The sequence below is a fragment of the Danio rerio genome, chromosome 22 (genome assembly GCF_052040795.2).
Source record: "Danio rerio strain M-AB ecotype USA chromosome 22, GRCz13ab, whole genome shotgun sequence".
Classification (NCBI taxonomy): Eukaryota; Metazoa; Chordata; class Actinopteri; order Cypriniformes; family Danionidae; genus Danio; species Danio rerio.
Window position 1 is genome coordinate 22,760,579 of NC_141042.1, and position 24,315 is coordinate 22,784,893.

At 36.8% G+C, this 24,315-nt stretch overlaps 1 protein-coding gene across 1 annotated transcript; it reads right to left on the reverse strand.

The window, feature by feature from the left end:
- Positions 1-2,447: 2,447 nt before the first annotated feature.
- Positions 2,448-24,030, reverse strand: cdc34a (cell division cycle 34 homolog (S. cerevisiae) a). Its single transcript, NM_200958.1, is given in 5 exon segments — positions 2,448-3,540; positions 3,621-3,755; positions 6,144-6,241; positions 8,668-8,754; positions 23,613-24,030. Coding segments are annotated over 5 exon segments (726 nt in total). The 5' UTR covers positions 23,799-24,030; the 3' UTR covers positions 2,448-3,320.
- Positions 24,031-24,315: the final 285 nt, after the last annotated feature.

Sequence of the window (24,315 nt, forward strand, 5' to 3'; positions counted from 1 at the left end):
GATTTAAGATAAGACTTTTGTTTCTCTTTTGACTGTAAAGTTTCAACTCAAAACACCCATCAGAATAGTTATTATACCTCTGCTAAGGCTCTGAACACACTGATTTTGTAGCCTGTGTCTTTAATGCTAGTTCTCCCCGCTTACCGTTCCCACGTGCCTGTCAGTGTGTGCCTCAATCTTCACCTTGGCTGCGTCAGATAAACAGCACAGTGACAGACATGAAGGAAGCAGATCTCACATAACGTTTGTGAGAAATACTACAGTACGAACTTTCATTATTTGATGTATTTTTTGTGGAGTTAATTCAAGACTTTCTGGAATGATGATGCACACAATGTCGTTACAAAGTTCACGCATACAGACACCGTGCAATTTTTTACTTTGCACTGTTTTTGCATGGCAAATGTGACAGGATACACGTTAATATCCACTGCTGTATGGATATCAGTTTTGTTAATGTACAAAATAAACCTGATTTAACATCCATGGACTGAAGTCTTCTTTTATAATTGTTCCGACATGCAGCTGTGGTGATGGATTACAGTGATTTTACTTTCTTTAACTTAGTTTTTTTATTACAAGCATGCACTGTTTTAAAACTGCTTTAAACTTGTAAAAGTCATATTTGTTCACATTTGTTGAAGATTGAGGATCACAGTGAGCTAAACCGATCTTTTAATCTTAGTTGCTTTGCGCACATCCTGTCTTGTTGATATGATTATACGCATTACTACAGAGACATTTTAATATGCACCTGTTATTTTGGTGGGCGGGGAAACCGCACTCTTACGTCACTTTGCGGTCGGCCTCAAAATGGGAAGGATTTGGATCCAATTTTAACATCAGAAAATTTAAAGAGACTTATTGTGTTTATATCCCTCCAATATGACTGTGGACACTGTACCCACACACAGTTCTGTCCAAACAGCTTACAAAAGATGATTTTCATCATAGGGGTCTTCAAAACAAGCAAAATAATCTGGCAATAATGTAAGCAAATTTATCTCATTTCAAAACAAACCCTATAGGCAGATTGTTTTGCTTGTTTAAAAAAAAACACAACACTTAATTTTGGCAAATTACTTCTCAGAACAGTATTTTTTGCTAGTCTAGAAAATGCCTCTTAATTTATTAAATTTATAAATATTTGGACTAGAAACAAGACAAAATTAATTGCACTTTTGATCAATGTATAAACATTAAGTTGCAGCATTTAATTATTAATCGAATGAGGTTAAAAAAAAAGCATTTTATAAATTCATATTCAAGATTTTTAAGTAAATCATTACAATTTTACAGTGAACTTCCTGTTTAACTTCCTGCATTCCCGGAAGTCTAACCTATGATAGCTTTTCTAAAACTTTCCAAAACAATTACATTAGTCAGAATAAAGAGAAATAAAACACTCCACCACTCCTTTAGACATAGAATCATATAAAACTCAAGCAGCGACATTTTCTGAAGTTGAATGGCAGGGTAATAAAGAACAAAGTAGTGTTATTACAAATAATAATAATAAAAAAACAAAACCTTGTTAGGTTTCTGACGTTAATAACAAGAAATGAGTCATGGCAGTCTATTAAAAGCATCCATTAAGTTCTTAATTTTGTTTGTGCAGTGACAATCCTTAATCAAAAAGGTGTCGATAAAAGAAGAAGTCCACAACCTTTAGATTTTAGCACAACTCTGACACAGCCGGATCAGATACTGTAGAGGATCAATGCTTTATGCTGCAGTGCCTCCAATCAAAGACCTTTCAGATTAGCTGACCTTCAAACCAAGTCTGTTGACATCATAATTGAGCAGCAAAGCTCCAGACTACAATGACGTCTTGTCAACGACTCTACATAATGGATCTTGGCATATGATTGCTGCAGCAAACTCCATTCATTCTTCACGCGATGAAAAGCCTACCACCTATGATTAAGATTTATGCCTTTTAAATGCAAATTAATCCTTCACATATATTTTTTCTGATGGAATAATGCTTTGTTCTCTTGCACTGTACTATAAAAGGTGCTTTAACATCAAATCCATACATATAAGAGAATTACATCAAGAGATGATGATATATGAGAGAATTGCATTATGATGGCAATGACTTTTGTCGAAGCAAGTTTAAAGAGACAAAAAGGTAAAGGGAAGACATAAATGGCATCACTTTTTGTTTTTAATTAAAGCAAAAATGTAAAAATGACCCCATATTTTGAAAAAAAAAAAAAAAAAAGATCATTCCAGGCAGATAAACAGCATTTAATGTGTTAGTTATGGTTAGACCTGATGAATCTAACAGTTCAATCTTAATAAGAAATCCCCTGCTGCCCTCTAGTGGCAAGATTGTTATTTTAGTGTGGAATACTTGAGTAAAATAGTTGTTTTTGCATAGGGAGATAGATTTATTATTTTATTCCCGAATTTCTCTATTCATCAACAACTGAAACAGGAACTCTAATAAAGATCTTTATTCAGACATTAAATAGATACCAAAAAAAAACAAAAAAACAAGCTTAAACAAGAAAAGGGGGAAATGTGGCCCAAAATACCCTTGTACGCTTGTGAATTTGGGGGTCAAATCACACCAACGTCTCATGTCCATTTTCCTGAAGAGGATTTTAGCTTCGGAAAAAAATAATGAGTCACCACAAAGCTTTAAAATAAAAAGGGATATATATATATATTTAACAAAACTAAAACATCCTCAAATGTGACGGAGGAACTAAATATAGCGAAGATTCAAACACACTACCTGGCAACCCCATGAAAGCGAAAAACAAAACCAATAAGACAGGTTTGTTTTGGGATAATATGAAACGCATTAAAAGTCCCAAGCTTAGTATGGTATTAATGGTAGGTGAAGCTTTGCTGAGATCCTCTCTTCCTCTAGAACATTGATCATGTCCAGTCCATGGCTACAGAAGCTGAATATAATGCATTGTGGTGTAAGTAAGAGAAGTAGCCCTGAGAAGGTGTATTCGCTACTTTTTTCCCGCCAACCCAAGATGGCAATACTTTAAAAAAACATCACAGAGAATGAAAACCTGAGATCAGACGCCTTTGTAAGGCAAGATGTTTATGGAGGATCAAATAAACATGAGCTGAACTGTTGCACACTGATTGGTTGTACCCGACCTGCCCCTGAAAGACTAGACAAAACAAAATGTGGGGAATAAAAAAAATAATAAATCCATAAAGCGTCTGACCGGGATCAGTTTGCTGCCCTTTTTGATGAGCTCAGATCTTCAAACACGAAACGTTTCTTTTTGCCTTGATTTAAAAAGCTATGAAACCAAACGGAAACTGGAAGTGGTGAGTTTTGGCTGTCAAGAGTCCTCCGTTCCGGAGTCGTCTTCATCATAGCAACAGTCCTCACCTTCCTCTTCATCGTCGTCTAAGTCCTCATCATCGTAGTAGTCATCGTAGAAAAAGTTAGAGCCCTCATCTGCTGGTGGAGCTCGGGTACGAACACAGTATTCAGCCAGTGTGGTGGGCACTTTTACGCCATCCCGTTCAGCATCAGCTTTGGTAGCTAAAACCTGCTTCCTGGAAACCAGAACCAAAGCAGATGAGTGCACATGCAAAGTACAACTCAAAGAAAGACTCTGAGTGAGTGTTTCTCTAACCTGATGATCTCTGCATACTCTCGGTCTTTCCCCTTGCTGTCCCTCCATTTACGGTACATGACGGAGGCATCCACATTGGCAGGCGAGAAAGTGTTGGGCTCATTCAGCAGCGAGATAACACTCAATAAGATCGTCCTGAATGAGAAGCAGATATCGGCTGATTAAACCGAACCAATTATGACACTTTGGCTTAATTATTGATCTCAAACTGCTGAACCTGGAAAGGGGATTGTTTGCACAACACCACTTCCTTACAAATGGAAACTGTAAAACATGCCATTTCCCAGCAAGCATTTTTTGTTTTAGATGATATCGTACAGAAATCTAATAGATGTCCAAACATAGTCGTATTGGCTGAAACAAGACTGCATTTGGGCTGTCAGTGGAAATCCAATAGACTTCTAAGAATAGGCCAAAACTAGACTAGTCTTCAAATAAACAGAAATGAATGACTACACACAAAGTCTGTATAGTCCATCTATTTAACCACTAGTCTAGTTTTGGGCTATTGTAAGATGTCTATTAAATTTTCACTGACAGCAAGTTTAAGGCAAGCGGCCTACGTTTAGATGTCTATTAAACACAAAATTGTTTGCTGGGCTTAGTCAATTGCTTAAAAATATCTAGCCAGACAACCACATGGCAGCTACTGTAAGCATGTAGATGTAGTCAAGAAGACCTGGCAGGGGGGTGAGATTTAAGGGATTTTGAATGTGGCATGGTTGTTGGAGCAGATCAGAGTATTTCAAAAACTGATAGAGAAGGTATTTAGTAAACAGCAGATCTTGGGGCAAATGTGCCTTGAGCTGTAGTCAACAGTAACTCAATCAGGATCGGTGAGTGTTTGCACAATGCAACTTCCTTACAGAAGAAAACCGTAAAACATGCCACTTCCCAGCAAGCATTTTTTGTTTTAGATGATTTAAGGGGTGATTAAGGGATTTTGAATGTGGCATGGTTGTAGGAGCAGATCAGAGTATTACAAAAACTGATTTCCAGTAACAACATGACCATGACCTTCTTTCAAAAAAAGAGAAGGTATTCAGTAAACAGCAGTTCTTGGTAGGAATGTGCCTTGTTGAGCTGTAGTCAACAGTAACTCAATCAGTCGTTATAAAAGTCGCCTGCAGAAAAATACCTCTGAGCCAAAAAGACATTGAAGCAGATGAACTAAAGCAGTAGAGGAGCACACCAGCGGCAATCCTTAAGCTCACACAAACTGGACAAAAGTTGACTGGATTAAAGGTGGCTGGCCTGATGAATCTCGATTTCTGCTGCAACATTCAGACAACATGAAAGTACTGATCCATTTTGCCTTGTATTAATGATTCAGGCTTAGTGTAATGGTATGAGGGAGACTTCTTGGCATACGTTAAGCCCTTTAATGTTAACAAAAATCCTTTAAAATCCACAGCCTGCCTGAATATTGTGATAAACTATGTCCATCCCTTCATAACGCACTGTACCCATCTTCTAACGGCTACTTCCAGCAGGATAACACACTGTGCCACACAGCTGATCTCATCTTAAGCTGGTTTCTTGAACATCTTAGTGAATGAGTTCACCAATGTAAATCCAATGGCCTCCACAGTCACCATATACCCCAGAGATCGAGTACCACCAACACTGCATGTTTTGGATGCTTCCTTTGTCGGTCACAGAAATTACAGGTCTTTCAGTTTCTGCAAATGAGCTGATGATTTAAATCTGGTGTGTTTGGTTAAGGAGACATGGAAAATGTGCAGAGCTAGTGGTCTTACAGGAACGTGGTTGAGGAACACTGCAATAGAGCACCATAAGGATGTTATGAAATGAGAGCATTCTGATATGATGGCATTTACATATGGACCAGATCTCGGAGGAAAATTTCCAGAGGTCTCTTATCAAATCTGCACAGAAACCATTCTAAAAATGAAAAGTTAGCCCGAATAAATTTTAACTTGTTTATGAATATGACTCACAAGTTGGTTCAATTAGGTAATTAGGTTAACTTAGAGCAGTAGTCTCAAACTCAATTCCTGGAGGGCCGCACCTCTGCGTAGTTTAACTCCAGCCACCTGCAACTCATCCCTGCTTAATTGTCTCTAGTAGTCTTGAACCCCTTGATAAGTTGGATCAGCTGTGTTTGATTAGGGTTGGAGCAAATCTGAGTTTTAGACCAATGACTTGGTGTACTTACAGCTGCACACATTCTTCTAGAGAGTTCGTTTTTTATAGATCAAAACCTTTCTGTGGGAAGTGGCGTACACACGTTTCCACTGTCGTTTTGCGCATATGCCATGTTTATAAATGAGACCTTAGAGCCTAATTGAAACAATACCAAGAATCAAGGCAGTTCTCGTGGCAAACTAGGGTCCAATCTGAAACTAGCAAAGGTGTACCCAATAATTGCTGGTGAGTTTTTGCTCCTGTTAACAATTCGACATGTATTCTGATATCTATTCCCAATTTAAGACCTATAGCATATATGAGTTTTGTAAGATAAAAAAAAAAAGTTCCTGAAATTACAGCCATATGTTGTACCTGACGTTCTGTGTTGGGTTCCACCTCTCTGACGGCAGCTCTCCACTTTGAGGATCATCTACTGGTGGGTGCAGTATGGAAATACAGACATCGCCATTCTGAAATGTTAAATTAACATAATACATTAAGTTTTTGAAATTTACAAAAACGTATAGTTAAGAATATGAAATAGCATGAAGGCAGTCTGAATTTGTAAAATCCACAAAAAGTACAAAACAAATCTAACAAAAACATGATTGTAAGACTTTATAGGATAATTTTTGTAACGCATACAAAACCTCATACATCAATCTACGGAGACCTGAAAAGGACGTGATGGTGGGGGAAAAATGGATGGGAGGAAAAAAAACTAAAACTGAGTGATAGGAAAATATAGGAGCAATTCCTGCGTTATGGATGTGACATTTGCAGTAAAAACTCAAAACATAAATTTGCATAGAAAGTAAATGTAAACAATATATTGAAACTTTTGTCTATATTTTCCAGAACAACTGACCACAGAGTTAAGAGACCACAACAATATTAATCTGTAAACATGTTTTGTACTTTAAATGTGGAAAATAAACATGCGTCATAGATGTGACAAAAAAAGTCTGCAGGTTTACAGTATACAACATACTTTGTAGTAATTTTGTGAATTAAACGGCACAAACCAAAATAAAATGATGACAATCAAAAAGATATAAGTTGGCTCTCTATAGAAGAAAAATCATTGGATTTATTTTATTTAATATTTTCACATTTGAGGAAAAAGTGTCATTATGGATGTGACATCTCTCCGTTATGGATGTGGCAGATGTGAAATAGCCACTTGTGTGAATTTGGTAAATCAAATAGAATAGTTTGAAACATTAACAGATGCATTTGAGTATTTCTAAAGTACTTTAAAATACTTGCATACACAAAAAAAAAAAAAAAAAAACAGAAACGGTTTCCGTATTTTGGTGAAAACTTCCAATTTTCTTCATGGCATGATTGACATTTGCACAGAATTGCTCATATATATCTTAAGTTTTTGCGTTCCCTCATGAAGACGTTTTTTGTTCCTTTGCAAAACGGTTGTTAAACAAACACTTCCTTTTTACTTCATACAGGTCATCCTCCTGTTTTTGCCGGGATTGTCCTGTATTTTACCATTCCATCCCAATATCATACTATAAATAAGTATTTTCCCATATTTTAAATCTTGAAAGCACACTGAAATCAATATAAAAATGTCTGCATTCACTTTCTTTCCATTAAAGCTGTGCATCTATCATCGCTCTTTATATGCAACCTGAATCAGTGAATGCATGTACAGTACAAGCGCTGACTAGCGGACACACTCCGTATATAAAAAAAACTTATCCCAGATCAGCTTCAAATACACTTAATAATATGCAAATATGTCCATCCTGTGTTTTTTATTTTAAACAACAACTTCTCTTGAATAAGCACAGTTACTAAAGTAATCGAAGGCTTTCATTATAGATCTGTGCATTCTTAAAGTGACATCTGTTATCAAATAAAACACAACGAGAGATTTAACATTTGCTGCTCTTCTCTTGTTTGATAACAGAGGAGTCACTTTAAATGGTGTGTACAGAAGCTGATCTGGGATCAGTTTATCATATGGAGCGCGTCCGTCAGTCAGCACTTATACATGCGTTCACTGATTCAGAGGCTGCATATGAAGGCGATCGAAAGTGAACGCAGACATTTCTATACTCATTTCAATGTAATTTCAAGATTCAAAATATGGGAGAAATATGGGAAAATACTTAATGATGGGATGATAGTGGGATAGAATGGCAATACACAGAAGAATCACAGCAAAAACAGGAGATTTGACACGTATGAAGTGAACAAGTGCTTGTGGAAAAACATCTTTTGAGAGATAATGCAAAACATCTCTGCGAGATCATGTGAAGCATCTCAGTGATCTTGCAGAGATGCTTTGCTGAGATGCTTCTAATACTTTCTATTAAATGTGAAGCTGCTAATGAAATTGGCTAATTTGACTGTTATATTTGCTTTTGTATCAATTTTTTCTCAGTGAGATCATGCAAAGCATCTCAGCGAGGGAACAGGAAATCTTAAATATATATTTTCCTATCACTTCTTTTGTTATTTTTCTCCTATCCACCCATTTTTCCCCCACCATCCCGTCCCTTCCAGTTCTCCGTATCGATCTAAACTCTGTTGAAATATTTATAGGATTTTGGTTTTAAATCTTTCAAACATTAATATATATACACTTTATGTATGTGTGTATCTGTCTTCATAGTGCATTAAATGTAATAAACTCAGTCCCTTTTGTAAGAAGAAAAAAAAGAAGAGAAAAAAGTTGTCCTGATACAAAAGCAATTATAACAGTTAAATTAGGCAATTTCATTAGCAGCTTCACATTTAATAGAAAATATTAAAAGGTGAGACTTCTAAAGAAGATATATTTAACTGGCTATTTATTAAATGAATTGAACTGCCAAAAAAATTAATTATTTCATCCACAACACTGTTCTGGCAGCCGTTTGTGTGGTCATACCTCATAGATGTTGGGATGCCACATCTTGGTGAGGAATCTGAAGGCAGGAGGCGAGTATGGATAGTCAATAGGGAATTTGATGCGTGCCTGAAAGAAATAATAGATTCATTAGGGAATAAACATCATCTTCCAGCAATACACAAGTATAGAGGCCATTGCAAAACCAAAACCCAAGACCTCATTTACAGTAACATTCTGAAATACACCTCCATGACACATGGGATTATGTATTCTTTGGCTGAATGCTACAAACTGTTCGCTGCTGGAACTCACGCACCAACAGACCACACACGCACGCACGCACGCACGCACGCACGCACGCACGCACGCACGCACGCACGCACGCACACACGCACACACGCACACACACACACACGCACACACACACACACACACACACGCGCGCACTGAAAATGCTGTTCATTTTAGAATATCTGATTTAGCTGAAAGCCTGTTACAAGTTAAGCTTCCATCTGCATATCAAATCATTTATAGCACAGGCTGATAATCCGCCTTTGGGCAGAAGACTCCAAGCGTTGTGCTGTAGAAACACTCATCTTCAAGCACATGTAGAAATGCTTTCAGTCAATAGTGTGAGCTCTACTGTAAGCTTCACGTGGGAGCTGATAACCAAATGCCAAGATGAGTATGCAGGTTGTATGTGGGATTTACTATTATTAGTACCCATTTCAAAAATATTTTTTTCTATAACCCAAAATTGCCATTCAAAATCTGTGTGGCCACATAATAATTTCCTAAAATATTCCAAAAACAGTTATCTGAATAAAATGCTAAGGATATTTGGGGATATAATACGTTGCTAGAGTGTTGCTAAGGCGTTCTGTGCACTGATGTAGATTGCAATAGTTTGCAAAGTCTATTGTGATGCCTAGACATTTTTTAAATCAACAAAATCCTCAATCATGTAATCATAATACAGTTCTATACATAACATATCTATATGATAACATAATACAGTTACAGAAAACGTGCATTCAATTTTTACATTACAGCTGAAATTGATTACATTATTTGTATCCATTACAATTTCTAAATATTCTTTGTAATTACAATAATAATCATCTCCCAATTTAGCGTACATTACTATAATTTTAAAATATTCTTGTTGACAATGACATGAGACATACAACAAATTATATTAAAAGCATTCTTTGTTTTAAATGGATGTTTTCTTATTCCATTATTAGCATTTGTATTACAGTTATTAAATTTGTTGATGTTGTTGATGACAAAAATAATAATAATAATAATAATAATAATCATCTTACAATTTAAATTAATTTTATTAACAACAACAATGTTGTTTTACTGCAATTGGATATTAAATTATTTTGGGGTGTGTTTCCAAGAACCATCGTTAGCCAACTAAGGTCGCACGTTCAATTGATTTGACGTTTCCCAAATCCATCGTTCCAGCCAACATTCGCAAACTACGCCGTAAATTTCTACACTTGCAACTTCACCTCTAGAGCTGTAGTTAGAAGCAGAGTACCTGGCTGTGTTCTATTTCAAGTTATCCCCCTATGCCCTATTCAGTTAGAATGTTCCAACATTTAAACTTGGAATGGCTAAAAAAATAATAATAATAAATAAAAAAAACATTAAATTAATCTCTCTTAGGTGTAATCTGCCTTTAAAGTATTTTTACAGTTCAGTTTTAGCGATCTTCATGTTGACAATTGCATTGCCTCCGTAGTGCACTTTAAAAACAATTATGCCATTTTGAAAACAGCCGTGGCTCATGAGTCATGACTAAAGCAAGGTGACCTATTATTTAAATGCAGAATTTACATTTCCAAAGCTTGTGAAATCAAAAATATATAGCATACGTTAATGCATTTAATTAATGGTTATTTATTAAGTATCTGTACTGTATATGACATGGGCCTGTTGGTTAAAAAAATTCTGCAGTGGTTTGCATGTGTCAAATTGTAAGTAGACTTAAAAAAATAAACAATATTCTACCTAATAATAATAATAATAAAAATATTATTATTATTATTATATCATCATCATCATCATCATTATTAAAGTAGGATTTTTCTAGTTTCCTAATAAATATTCAATTTTATTTCTTAATAAGCAGCCTCATTATTCATTTATTTTTTTATATATGAGATTAGAATATGCGTTAGCTTTTTGTACGTGATAGTAGTTTTTAGAATAGAATATGTAATGTTGTCAATGGTGTTTGTAAAGAAAACATTGGCCCTATAGGTGCCGTTTACAAATATTTCAACTAATATGGAAAACAAGTGCATGTTTACCAAAACTAATAATAGATTTTTTTAATGCGTGTGCGTGTCAAAGGATATAATTTGCACAAAAATTTATGGGGTTTCCCTAAAGAAACTGTTACTCTACCCCGTTTAGAGCATCATTATGGACGCTTTACTTTATAACAAATGTGGTTCAAATGCAGGATCTGCGACAGAGAAACTACTGTTTTGGGAAACATTCCTCATGACATTGTTCTTTTCCCAAAAGATGCATTGCACTATAATAGTTCATCCGCAAGTTATGACATTGTTTGTGAAACACACCCGATACAGTAAGAATTTTTACATTTAAATGTACTATTAATGTATAGTTATTACTAATAAAATGGTTACATTTGTATTCTTACATTGTTTTTATTTAGCAACAGCAACAGTTATTGGATCATAATCATGCCAACCTTGGTAGTCGGCAACACCATATTTAAAGATTCTATCATTCTAAAGCCAAACAATTGCACACAGGCTCCGTAACATGCAAATCCATTTATAAACACCCCCCTTCACACACACACACACACACACACACACACACACACACACACACACACACACACACACACACACACACACACACATCCATGCAAATCCTCCACAATCTGTAGCGAGCCGAGCCTGGTGCCTTTCACTACAGTGGGTGGTGGGCACACATACACATGACCACTCCACAACCCCCCACAGCACACTACATTTGCTGATTTGGCACGGTCAGCTGGTGTGTGCTTAAAAGACCCAGCTTTCCCTCTCTCTCACGCAAACACACAGAGATAGAGAGAGAGAGTGTGTGTGTGTGTGTGTGTGTGTGTGTGTGTAACACCTGTATGTATCAAGTGATACTCGATTCCTGAAACCCAAGCAGCACCGGGCAACTTTCAAGTGAGCAAGCCTATTAAACCTCAAGTAGGGATCCATGTAAGAAGGTAACAGTATTAGGTTTCTCCAGAGGCAGCTTACAGGACTCGCACATGACCCGACACAGCAGAGCTCCTGTGACAGCCTTTGGGCCAGGCGTCTCTCTCTTTAGCTACATTGCCCAACAACTAGATGAGAGAACTCAAACTAAAAGACCCCATGAAATGAAAGTACTTTTACTTTCAACATTTATCCAACAGGTTATCTCAAATGCGCCCAGAAATCTGATGTACCCTGCTCCCTAGATGCTAAAACTGCAAAGGACAAACCATTGACAGTTTAAAGAGGTTTTCTACTGGGGTGAAAGAAGTCTGTTCTCTTTTTGAAAGTTTTTGAAAACATCAATGGTGAAAAGCAGGGGTGGCCAACCCTGTTCTTGGAGAGCCTCCTTCCTGCAGATTTCAGTTGCTACCCATATCAAACACACCTGAACCAATTAATTAGGACCTGAACACCACGTGATAATTACAGGCAGGTGTGTTTGATATGGGTTGCAACTGAAATCTACAGGAAGGTGGCTCTCCAGGAACAGGATTGGCCACCCTTGGTGTTAAGTAACAATTTACTAATACCCAAACTACTGTAATGAAAGAGTTTTTCTCAGGAATAGTAATTTACCAAGTAGTTTTGAAAATGTGTACTTTTACTTTCCTTTGAGTACATTTTTAGTGCTGTATTGGTACTTTTACTCCACTACTTTCCTTCAACCTGCAGTTACTACTTTATTTTTTGTTGTCTATGGGGGTTAGAAAAATCAGTCCTGTGATTCCTGTCCAATCCAACCGCATATAGAAGAAAAATCACATCATAATGGACTACTTCAAGACATTTAGATTTAGAATTGCAGCAAGCAAACTGTTTGGAAGCATTAAAATAAGATGTCCAAAATCGTCACACGCATTGACCCATAGACTGTTTAGATGCATGTCATTGATGACAAGATGACTGACGTTTACTGTCTGATGACCGAAATGGCCTTAAACACCCAGCAGGCAGAAGACGTCAACATGATGTCAGATTGATGTAGTACTCCAGCAACGTGGGGACATTGCATTTTGTTTGAAAAATAAAAATCAGGTTGATTTCAGAACCCAATGTCTGGCCGACGTCAGTATCTAACGTTCAACCTAAAAAAAAAATTAACCAAATAGCAATGTCTAATATTGTTACAGCTTGACATTGTGTGGACGACGTTACCACTATGACGTCTATCAGATGTTGGATTTTGGTTGCCATACCTGACGAATAAATGTCAGTATTTGACATCAATGTGATGTTGGTTTAAATGGCTAAAAGTTGCCGTAAGACTCTTAGTACCATTGAGTTCCATATTTTTAAGCATTTGAAAATGTGTAAAGATGGGGCCGAGACAATACATCGATCCATTATGAATTGAGAAATGATTCATTTTCTGTTGTGCGTGTCATCTGTATATGCTATGCTGAGACAATAAATCCATATTTTGTGATTCATGGAATGATTCTTAGGTTTTTGGGATCCATCACGATTCTCTCTTGAATCAATTCGGAGTTTAGTTTTTACCACCAGATGGCTCTATAAACACCCACACTGCCAATCCTTAAACATGCCACTTAAACGTTAGTGGTGAAACCTACACTGGTCTCACAGTTCGATATCTCAGTGCATCAGGGTGCATTGACGATACTTTCCATAAACAATTTTATATTTTACTTAGCAGCATAATAATTATTGTATTAAAATCTATAATTTATTAATATATTTATATTTATACAGTATATCCTTTACAATACAATTGTCATTTAATACAAGCAGACATATATGTACTGTACATTTAATTATACCTGCTCAAAGAAAACACACTTTTTAAATGCATCAAACAAAACTCAAGTACATGCACAGAATAACATGAGCATTTATAGCAAATAAACAAACGCAAATATTATCCCCCTTGCTTTTTTTAGCATTGTTGAGCGAGTTCCTAAACTCCTATGATTGCTCATACGTTCAACAAAAAATATATATATTTTTAGGACACCAGTATCTCCAGCTGAAAAGATATCCAAAGATGCCTTTTTAAATGGCATTTAACACAAATCTCTGTTTTTAAAACTAATGAAGACAGCACAAGTCAATGATTCATTTTAATGATTTATCCTGACATGTTTACGGTTCCAAAATACTTTAAATGTTTATCAAAATAAAATAAATTGCGTTTAAAGTGGAAAAAAGTTGCTGTTTTTTACCCAGACATTTTAAAAGAACATATATTAGAGCAGTAATCACAATACTGTGAAACCGTGATATTTTTATCCAAGGTTATCATACCATCAGAATCTTATACTGGCCCATGTCTATTATAGACGGCGATGCGGTGGAGAAAACCTTCTCTGCAGACACACTCGTGTCTGGATCCACAAGTACGTTAATACTGTAACAGCCGAGAGAGGAGATAAACATCACCTCACGAACACGCGAGCAAGTTAAAGAGAGAGAGAGTTTACTTTCATTTTTTCCTAGCTGTGTTCTGATGTACTATCCTGTCAGTGAAAGACTGTTCAGCAAACTCACAATCAGTGAAATGTGCACAGTTATCTGCTTTTAAAATAGTTGGAGTGTTTTAATTCCTAGTGGTCTCCTCCCTCGCCATAGTAAGCCACGGCCATATAACACACGTGATAAATGACATTAGTAATAACTGGTTACGATTATTACTGAACCGATGCTGAATTGTTTGTGTCTGCATCGCATTGAATCGAAAAAACTATTAATTTTGACACCCTAACTGAACGTAAAACAATCCTTGTTGATGATTTAATGAAAAAGGTTTAAAAGGGGGGATAAATCACATTTCTAAGGGATTTAAACGCAGTTGTGTGGCAACAGCGCATGAACATAGCCAGCCTCTAATGCTAAAAAGCAATCATTCAATTTTAATAAAATCACACATTAGAAACACACTTTGATTTAAATTCTCCCGCGCTCTAAGCCCCGCCCATTAGTGATGATCTCTCCCTCATCAACATTGAGGGACTTAACGCGTGTTTCGCGCAAAACACTCAAGTTCAAAAACTTGAACTTCAGCAGACATTCATGCGGCGTCCCGGGTGAAATCCTCCTGCCTACACCGACAACAGTTCATCAAACTGGGCTCGGCTCAGTCAGAAGCACCGCTGAAAGCCTCCATCATCCAGGTATAGTTTCTGGAGGAGTTTATGAGCTCACAATGCTGGTGCACCTCTGAAAGGATCTAGTGCACTCAGACACTGCTCCAAATGAATCGACACTGTTTTTCAGCTTTCATTAAGCACATAAACAGTTATTTTCTCAATAAAATCCATGTTAGAAATTTAGCAACGAAGCTAGAGTCACCGGGCAGACAGAAGCCCTGCCCATGACGAGAATCCACATCTATAGCTCAGTGAATTTGACGAGCGAATGAACTGGATTTAACGCACAAATTAATCGGATTTTGATGTGCAAATGAAGCGAGTAAACTCAAATGTTCACGCGTCTATTTACGCGTGCGTCTGGTGTGAACACAGCAATAGGCCCGTTTACAATGCCAGTTAAATGTAATGCAATTTGGATTTTCTGCTCATATGTGACACAAATCAGATCTGTTCTATGACCGTGCGAACACACACAAAAAAAAACGCATGCATTTGGATTCTCAGAGATTGGCTTCAGGCCTCCTTCATATGTGGAAATAAATCAGATATAAATTGGAAATGTGACAATGCGACTATCATGTAAACGGGCAGATCGGATTTGAGGCATTCAGTTTTGTACGTAATTAAACTTTCGACAATGTGCTACAATGTGCTAAAAGTACATTTGACCGTGTACAGTGCATGATCAAAAGCACTCTTCTTCGTGCTCACTGAGAGTCTACTAGCTATAAAACAGCTTAGAGCGAAATCTGCTGAGCTTACAATCGTGATGAACTCCAAAAATCCAAGGATCAATCCATGAATCACACCTCAATTTATCGCGCAAGCATATGCAATTGACACACAAATTTACACAAAACGCAATTTTTGGCAAGTGTGAATCAACCAAATGAGCTTCAATTATTTTACGCAACAGCCACCACTTCAAAAACAACAATGATGCCAAGTTCAACACTAACAAGATGCTAAATTCATTACAACGTCTCTAAATTCAGGACATGGTTAACATATAAGTCTTTATTGGTCAGTAAATCAAGTGTCTATTGGCTATTGACATACGAGTTGCTGCTCAATGTGTTTATTAGAGTTCACGCAGCAGATGTTCATTTTAAGTCACATCACATCATTTGGTTTACATTAGAAACTCATTCTGGACTCACCTTCACATTACCAATGCATTTGGGTAAAATGATGTGGAATATTATAATAGCTTTTTTTTTTTTTTTTTTTTTTACTCGAAATCCCTGTCTTGGAACACAACCTAAAAATAAATCTCTCTCGTACAATAAATCCCATTTAAAAGAAAATGAGAGGAAGAAAATCCCATGGATATTGGACTAGTATGGGAAATAAACCAGGTCACTGCTGTTCTCCTTGAACAAACTGTCCTGCTCTCCTACACCTCCGTTATTCATTCTCCTCATCTTCCGGAAGCTGCTCTCACTCTCTCCATCCCAATGAAACATTAGAGAGAATGGGGAAACGTTGTCCTTGAGGGACAGACGGTCCCTGGGGGCCAGAAACAGGAAGCTGTTTTTTTTATTTTTATTCCCACCGTTTCTTCACTTGACACTGAAAGCTAGTTAAGAATAATCTAGGGTCTGCTCTGTGTAGGTAATTAGCCTAATTAGATGGCAAAACGCTCTCTGTGAACTAGAGCAGCTTTTCACTCTGGATTTGTCTATTTGATCCACATGTATTTTAGAACATCTATATCTGATCGGTTACAATGTTGATTCACATACAACATACATTTATATCAACATGTATAACAAATTAGGGCTCAATACCAATTAGGTTTCGAAGTGATATCAAAACCCTAGTACCTCTAGAGTAGGTTTATCCCCTACCGATAAACTTCCGCTGAACGGTTAATGTGATTTTCATTCATTCATTTTATTTTATTTTTTGCTTAGTCCCTTTATTAATCTGGGGTTGCCACAGCGGAATGAACCGCCAACTTATCCAGCACGTTTTTACGCAGCGGATGCCCTTCCAGCTGCAACCCATCTCTGGGAAACATCCACACACACTCATTTACACACTACAGACAATTAATGAATGAATAATATTAAAGTGATGTTTACAACATGTCTTCATTTTAAAATTGTGGCAACAGCCTCGCTTTCGTTCTTTAAAATGGCGGCAGCATGAAATAAGCGTATAAAACTATATTCATACACTTGTTTTCAAAAATATTGCACTATTTTTACTGTCTTCTTTGTTTATAACGTTAGGACACAGACTAAGATTTATCCATTTTAATTAGTTTGTTTCTCTATTTTCCTAATCCTATAAGTTGGAATACATCAAATTTTTTTTTTCCACGTTTCACATTGCTGTACATTGACAACATACAGTATTTTAAGCATTCTTCTCATTAAGCCTATCAACAACTCTTTTAAAATACACAAGTTGAACAGCACTGTGAGAGCGGAGCATGAATTCATTCTCACAAATGATTCCTCATCATACTAAACATCTTGAAAGATTTAAACCAAGTTATTGCAAGCTGACTCACTGCAAACACCTTCCAGGCACTAAACGAAGCTAGAACAGGCCCAGTTGGAGTGTCAGTCTCTTATTTCCCTGACGCTTCGTCAGACTCAAGAGGGGAGGGTAACATGACTCGAGCTGCCAGGCTGAGTCAAGCACAGCCAGGCCCAGCTCACATCACCTGCCGTAGGGCCTGGGTGTGTGCGTGCTTGAGCGGGTCCACAAGCTGATCATGAACGAACCCTGCTACCTGTCAACCCACAGCCACGTGTAACAACTTGACGCCTGCTTTAAGACATCCTGTTCATGAGAACCTTACAATCAGGCCAAACTCTGCTTAGCTAAAAAACTGAGGTTAGGTGGTACACAGTCAGAAATATACATACATAAGCTGTGTCTAAAATGCATACTGCTTGAGTAAGTTAACAATGTCCAGTATAATCTACTGTTTATTCAGTTTGCCAGTAACTTACTGTAAATCATTTACAGCAAAAATACTGTATTTACATTTATAGCACCAGTTATCTTGCTGTATATTTATTTACAGTACCGTATATCTTTAGTGTAAAATATTCAGTCATTTTCACAATGCAATTTTAAGATTTAGTAAAATACTGCATAACTATTTTAAAGTAAAATACAGCTTAGAGTTAAATATTGTGTAATTTACAAAAATCGTTAACAGTCTACTAAATTTGAATTTACTGCACTACTGTTAAAATAAGTAGAGTATGTCCTATATAGTGAAAGTGAGCATTATACTGGAATATATAATGGAATTCGCCATTTATCATAATCACATGACGCGCCTGGGTCAGTTGCGTCACTTCACTCCTATTGGTGAATTCTCTCCCGTGGCCTCATAGGATAGAGAAGTGTCCATTGGATGCATACTTTCAAACAAAATTTCGCATTAGGTCAGTATTAGGTCATCCGAGTACTTCTTGTTTACTGCGTTTCGAATACAATGAATTTGGACATACTAGACCAGGGGTGCTCAATCCTGTTCCTGGAGATCTACCTTCCTGTACAGTTTAGCTCCTACCCTGATCAAACCCACCTGAACCAATTAATTAGGACCGGGAATCCACTTGATAATTACAGACAGGTGTGTTTGATAAGGGTTGCAACTGAAATCTGCAGGAAGGTAGATCTCCACGAACAGGATTGGCCACCCCTGTACTAGACTCTCATACTGTTTTCCGACATAATATATAGTAGGAAAGCATGCGGCGCAGCTATAGTTCTTCAGTTTTTGTATTAAATGTGTGTTCATATTCATCTGTAGTAAATTCCATCTGATGACTGACATTACAAACAATGCTGTGTAATTTTATTTTTTTTCAGCGACTTTCTCATGTGCAAGAGGTAGCCAGCAGTGAAAACTATGGTGGGAACTCCAACCTGATTTCACCAAGTTGGACATGTTACTGGATTAACATCCATGTTGATCCTGGAACAACATTCTAATCAGCCATTCAGAATTAAGGGATATTTTTATGTTAAGTTTAGACTTACAGTTAGGTTTATGCATTCTACATGACTGTTATCCAACTATAGGGTATATGCCGGACTAGTGCTGTTCCCATGCTGATATACTTCCGGTGACCTGTTATTGTGAACTTTTTTCCATTTTATATGGTTCATTATACAGTATCGATGTTGTAATGTCATTAAAATACATTCAGTTAAATAAACTTTAGCATTTATTTGGTTGCTCAAGTGTAAAACGAGACAAAAAGCTGTTTACTCGCACACGCCCGTCAGAATCGGCAGGCTCACGCAGAAGCTCCATTGAATATACTGGGGTAAAATAAATGCTCATATTATAAAGATATGGCAGGGGAAATGTAATTTAATGCAGTGATTCTTGTACAATCTGAGACCCACTTTAAATCGAATATCACTCAGCCAGTGGAGATCGCTGATTTTTAAAGAAAACAGACCTTAAACGCACCGGATTTTGCATTGGCATTCAATTCGCCGGAAGCGCTTATCTCGGGTTACAGGCAAATTAAAAGTCCTATTAGCATGCTTCGGCATATACCCCATTATTCCCCTCTGATAATGGGAATAATTTACACAGTTATCGTTGCGTTTAGGGGTAGGGAATAGGTATGAATTACATTTTCGAACGAAAATGATGTTCCAAGATAAACATAGATGTGAATCCAGGATCATGGCGTACTTGGCATCTTGTCCATTTAAACACGGTTCTTTCTTGGAGCCCTCTTCTAATAAGCTGGTTATCTAAATCATGGCTGTTAAAGAAGGCAGGTTTGAGAACCGCTATGTTAGCCACACATTCAGTTGCACATACTTTAATAGTGAACTCCATTTTATGGCATGTGCAAACAAATTTTATCATTATACCAGTTTAACATGCCCACAAATGTTTAAAGAAATTTACACCACTTATTTTGGCTACAAGATCAACATTGGACCAGGCTGTTATTGACAACTGGACACAGAAAAAAAGAACAAACAAACACTCAGTTAAGGCTGATTTATACTTATTAAATTATTATTATTTATACTTATTATATTATTCTGATATTATACTACCTTCGCATACCCACGCACCTAAAAAAACCCAAAAACATTTAACTCCACGTCACACCGACGCATAGCTTTGTGATTGGTCGGTTTGGTAGCAGTGATGACAGTGTGCGGTGCGGAGAGCAGTGTCCGTTTTAATTTTAGTTCAACACTGATGTTCAATAAAAAGAAACAGTAGATAGTGCGCGTTTACTTCAATTACTTTAAAATCAAGTGATGCACCCTTCATTTTACTGTGCAAAACTTATCAGTGAACTATGAGAGCAAAACAAATTAAATAAATAAAATAATCGTTTAATAATAAATAAATTAATCGTAATCAAGTTAGAATGTTCAACTAATCGAGATTTTGATTTTAGGCCAAATCACCCAGACCAACAAGCTTGTGTCAATTACTGGCGTACAGTACAGTATGGGCATAATGTGATGATGATGTGAACATTTGGTTCTGTATACAGAACCATAGAAAACAAACAAAAAAAGTTTATACAAGTATATAAGTTTAATATAGTATAAGTTTATATAACCAAAAACATGATTTTATGAAGAATGTATTATTAGATCAATTCAGTTTTTAATAATATGTTGTTTTTCTGTAAAAACTGACTACAAAAATTCATCACATGTTATTAAGTTCATAAAATAAGTTCATTTAAAGTGTGAAAACGGAAAAAGGGTATGAACAACTGAGAAGAGTGACATGGTGGCTCAGTGGTTAGCACTATTGAATCGCAGGTCACTAGTTTCAGTTCCAGCTAGGCCAGTCAGCGTTCCTGTGTTGAGTTTGCATGTTCTCCCCGTGTTCGTATGGGTTTCCTCTGGGTGCTCCAGTTTCCCCCAGTCCAAAGACATGCGCTATAGGGGAATTAAATAAACTGAATTGGCCGTAGTGTATGATTGTGCACAAGTGTGTGAATGTGTGTACGGGTGATTCCCAGTACTGGGCTGCAGCTGGAAGGGAATCCGTTGTGTAAAACACATGCTGATAAGTTGGTAATTCATTCCGCTGTGGTGAATAAAGGGACTAAGCCGAAGAAAAATTTATGTAATGTATAATAATTTGAAATAATTGAATAAAATACCAGTCTAAAAAATAGGATTCATTTTATGTTTAATAATAAAGTGTTAATAAATTATCAGCACTTTTACAGATAAACTTTAGCGGACAGAAAAAGTAAAACCCATGAACAAATTTGCAGCAGCACAGTTAAACATTTATAACATTAAATAATAAACTAAACGACACAATACAGAGAGAGTTTTGTTGTGAATAATCATTTAACCAAACAACAACATGAACGCCTAATTTACTAAAGAAGACCAAAAGCAGAAGGGAAACTAGTCTGTTGCTGACTTGTTAGAGTAGTGTACAGGAAGTCATGGTAACTCATCTCTTCCTGTTGGAAGAGACGGCGAGTGGGTTCAGGGCTGACCTGCTTCCTTCCTCCAACGCCAACAAACAGATGCGGTTTTACACATCAGTGAATAAAAACAACAGGAGATAATTAGATTTTCACAGCTATGCCTGCTTAGACGAAAGGAAGACACTTTATATAGCGCCATCAAATTTGCTTTTGGTTCAATTGGGGCTGAATTTCAGTAGCCAACGTACCCAGCGGGTCAGTGGATACTTGCTAATGGCATGACTATGTGTGGAGGTTGGCTGGCCTGCATGTAAGCCAATGGCACACAGGGATCACCATGAAGCCAGGCTAAATATAACTGCCATTGTTCTGGCCTGACAGAGTGACTTTGCTTGGACACAGAAGAGATTTAGTAAAAAGTTAAAGTAAAATCTATTTATATAAGCTTTCAGAGTGAGGTTTTGGATTATTTTGGTCTTTTCAAAAATGCTATGCTTGAATATCCTATAGTTATGGTTTGTCAGAAGAAGAGATTGAGAAGTGCTATAGGCTAAAGCAAAAATGTATTTCTCTGTAGGTTGATGTTTTTGGATTATTTCGGTCTTTTCAAAAGGCGCAGCTTGAAAATCAAATCTGGGTTTGATATTCAAGCTGTTTTGCGGATAATTTGGTCAGATTTATGGACTAGGATTATATCATGACAAAACTATTGGCAGATGGAGAGATAAATATGACTTATGTTTTCTGTTTACAGATAACACCACAAGAGGTATCGCTCCAAATATTACATCATTTTGTACTTTAGGCGAGTGATAAGTTGGTCATAAAAACTAACCCTGGTTTTAATACAGTAATATAAAATTGACCAATAATGTACGAGCAGTGATTTTGAGACCTTTATGTACTGTAGTAAAACTATGGTCTGAATCAGGAATATTTGGCGTTTATCTTGAGGAATGTGGAGCCAGATCAGTCACAAAAATAATAAATTTACAATATAATACATCCACAACACAAGTCACATTTACAAAATTCAGTTCGTATGTTTGAAACACGATTCGTAAATACACAAATCCAATTCATAAGTTCAATAAACAATTTAAAAATACACAAAACAAATTCTTAAGTTCAAAACACAATTGTTAAAATACACAAATCCAATTAGAGTTCAAAACACGATTGGCAAAATACCTAAATCCAATTCATAAGATCAAAACACGATTAATAAATACACAAATCTAATTCGGAAGTTCAAAACACGGATCAAAAATACACAAATCCAGTTTATAAATTCAAATTACAATTCAAAAATACACAAATACAAATTGTAAGCTCAAATCACGATTCACAAATCCAATTGGTAAGTTCAAAACACTATTCAAAAATACACAAATCCAATTCATAAATACAAAACACGATTCAATAATACACAAATCGAATTAGTAAGTTCAAAACATGATTTACAAACCACAAATCCAATTAATTTGGTGAAAATATTTAATATTTTTACTTGTAAATTCACAAATTATGTGTATGTGTTAATTGTTTTGAATTTACTAATTTGATTTTGTAAATGTGAATTGTGCAGTGCATGAACAAATTTGTTTTTGTAAACGTATTATTTTTAGTCTAATCAGGCCCCATAGAGGAAAGGCTTATAATCGTTAAAATAACTTGAACTTTGAGCAACTATTTCTCTCAACGTCCCATTGAAACGCGTTAAACTATAATGAGGAACAACAGAGCACTGTCGAATTTTGGAATGTTGGCCTTTAAAATTTAGAACTCAAATTCGTCTTGGAACAGACACAGAGAATGTTTAAATTCTGTTTTCACCCACGTCTACGAACCAAGCATTATTTATTATAGACAACACAAAGAACATGGTTGACGGTCAAATTTTTGTCCTTATGTTTTATTCTGTGTTCCATGGAATCAAATCAGCTGAACAGGTTTGGAACAGTTGACCTTTCGCCCCATTTAACGTTAAAGGGAATGACACCAATTATATGTATATTTTTACAGCAAAGACAATAAACAAAGACAATAAAACAAGCTAGGGCATAATTCGAATCTTCTTTTTTACAGACAAGGACGTCAAATGACGATGTGTAAAACTTTAGTCAGCTGACAACAAAGAAAACATCCAGTCAGCCGTCACTCACCTTAAAATAGCCCCCCTCATAGTGCGTGTTTGGGGGTCCGAAAATCGCGACTTCCCAGTTGTACAAGTCCGACTCGTCGACTAAAGTTATTTTAAAGCCTTCAACCGGCTCGTCCTGGAGACTTTTCAGCTCCAACATCAAAGCCTTTTGAGAACTCGCGACATGATGGTGTCCATGCTGAGCCATATTACGAAAACAAACAACCAGGCATCCAAAATAACCCCGCAAACAACTTTCCTTCGCTTGTTTTTTTATTTTATTTTACAACCGCCGCCGTTCGTTGAGTCGCGAACAAACCCAACGAAAGCCACTCGATGGCAAAACTGTGCTCAACGACTGGCAGACCGCGCGGATTTGCGGTTCTCGTCGGGCATTTGAAGTCTCTCGCTAAGCACCTGCCGTCGATATTCAGCGTGCTGAATTAATCAGGCGTTCCGCTAGTAAATAAACAGGCAGTCCAGGGCCGCTTGTGGAGGATCTCTCCCTCCCCCAGAGCCTCTCTATAGGACAGAGAGCCAGCAGATGTAGAGCCCGTCCCTCATAATGCGCCTCCCGCGACCAATAGCGAGCATGTTGACCAGATTAACCCAACGAGCATAACTAGAAGGGAAATAGTTTAAATATGTGTCACCACTAGTCAAATACCAACAACGCCTTATGACAGCGGGGCAATTTAATACAAATGTGTTGTCATTTTGTTTTT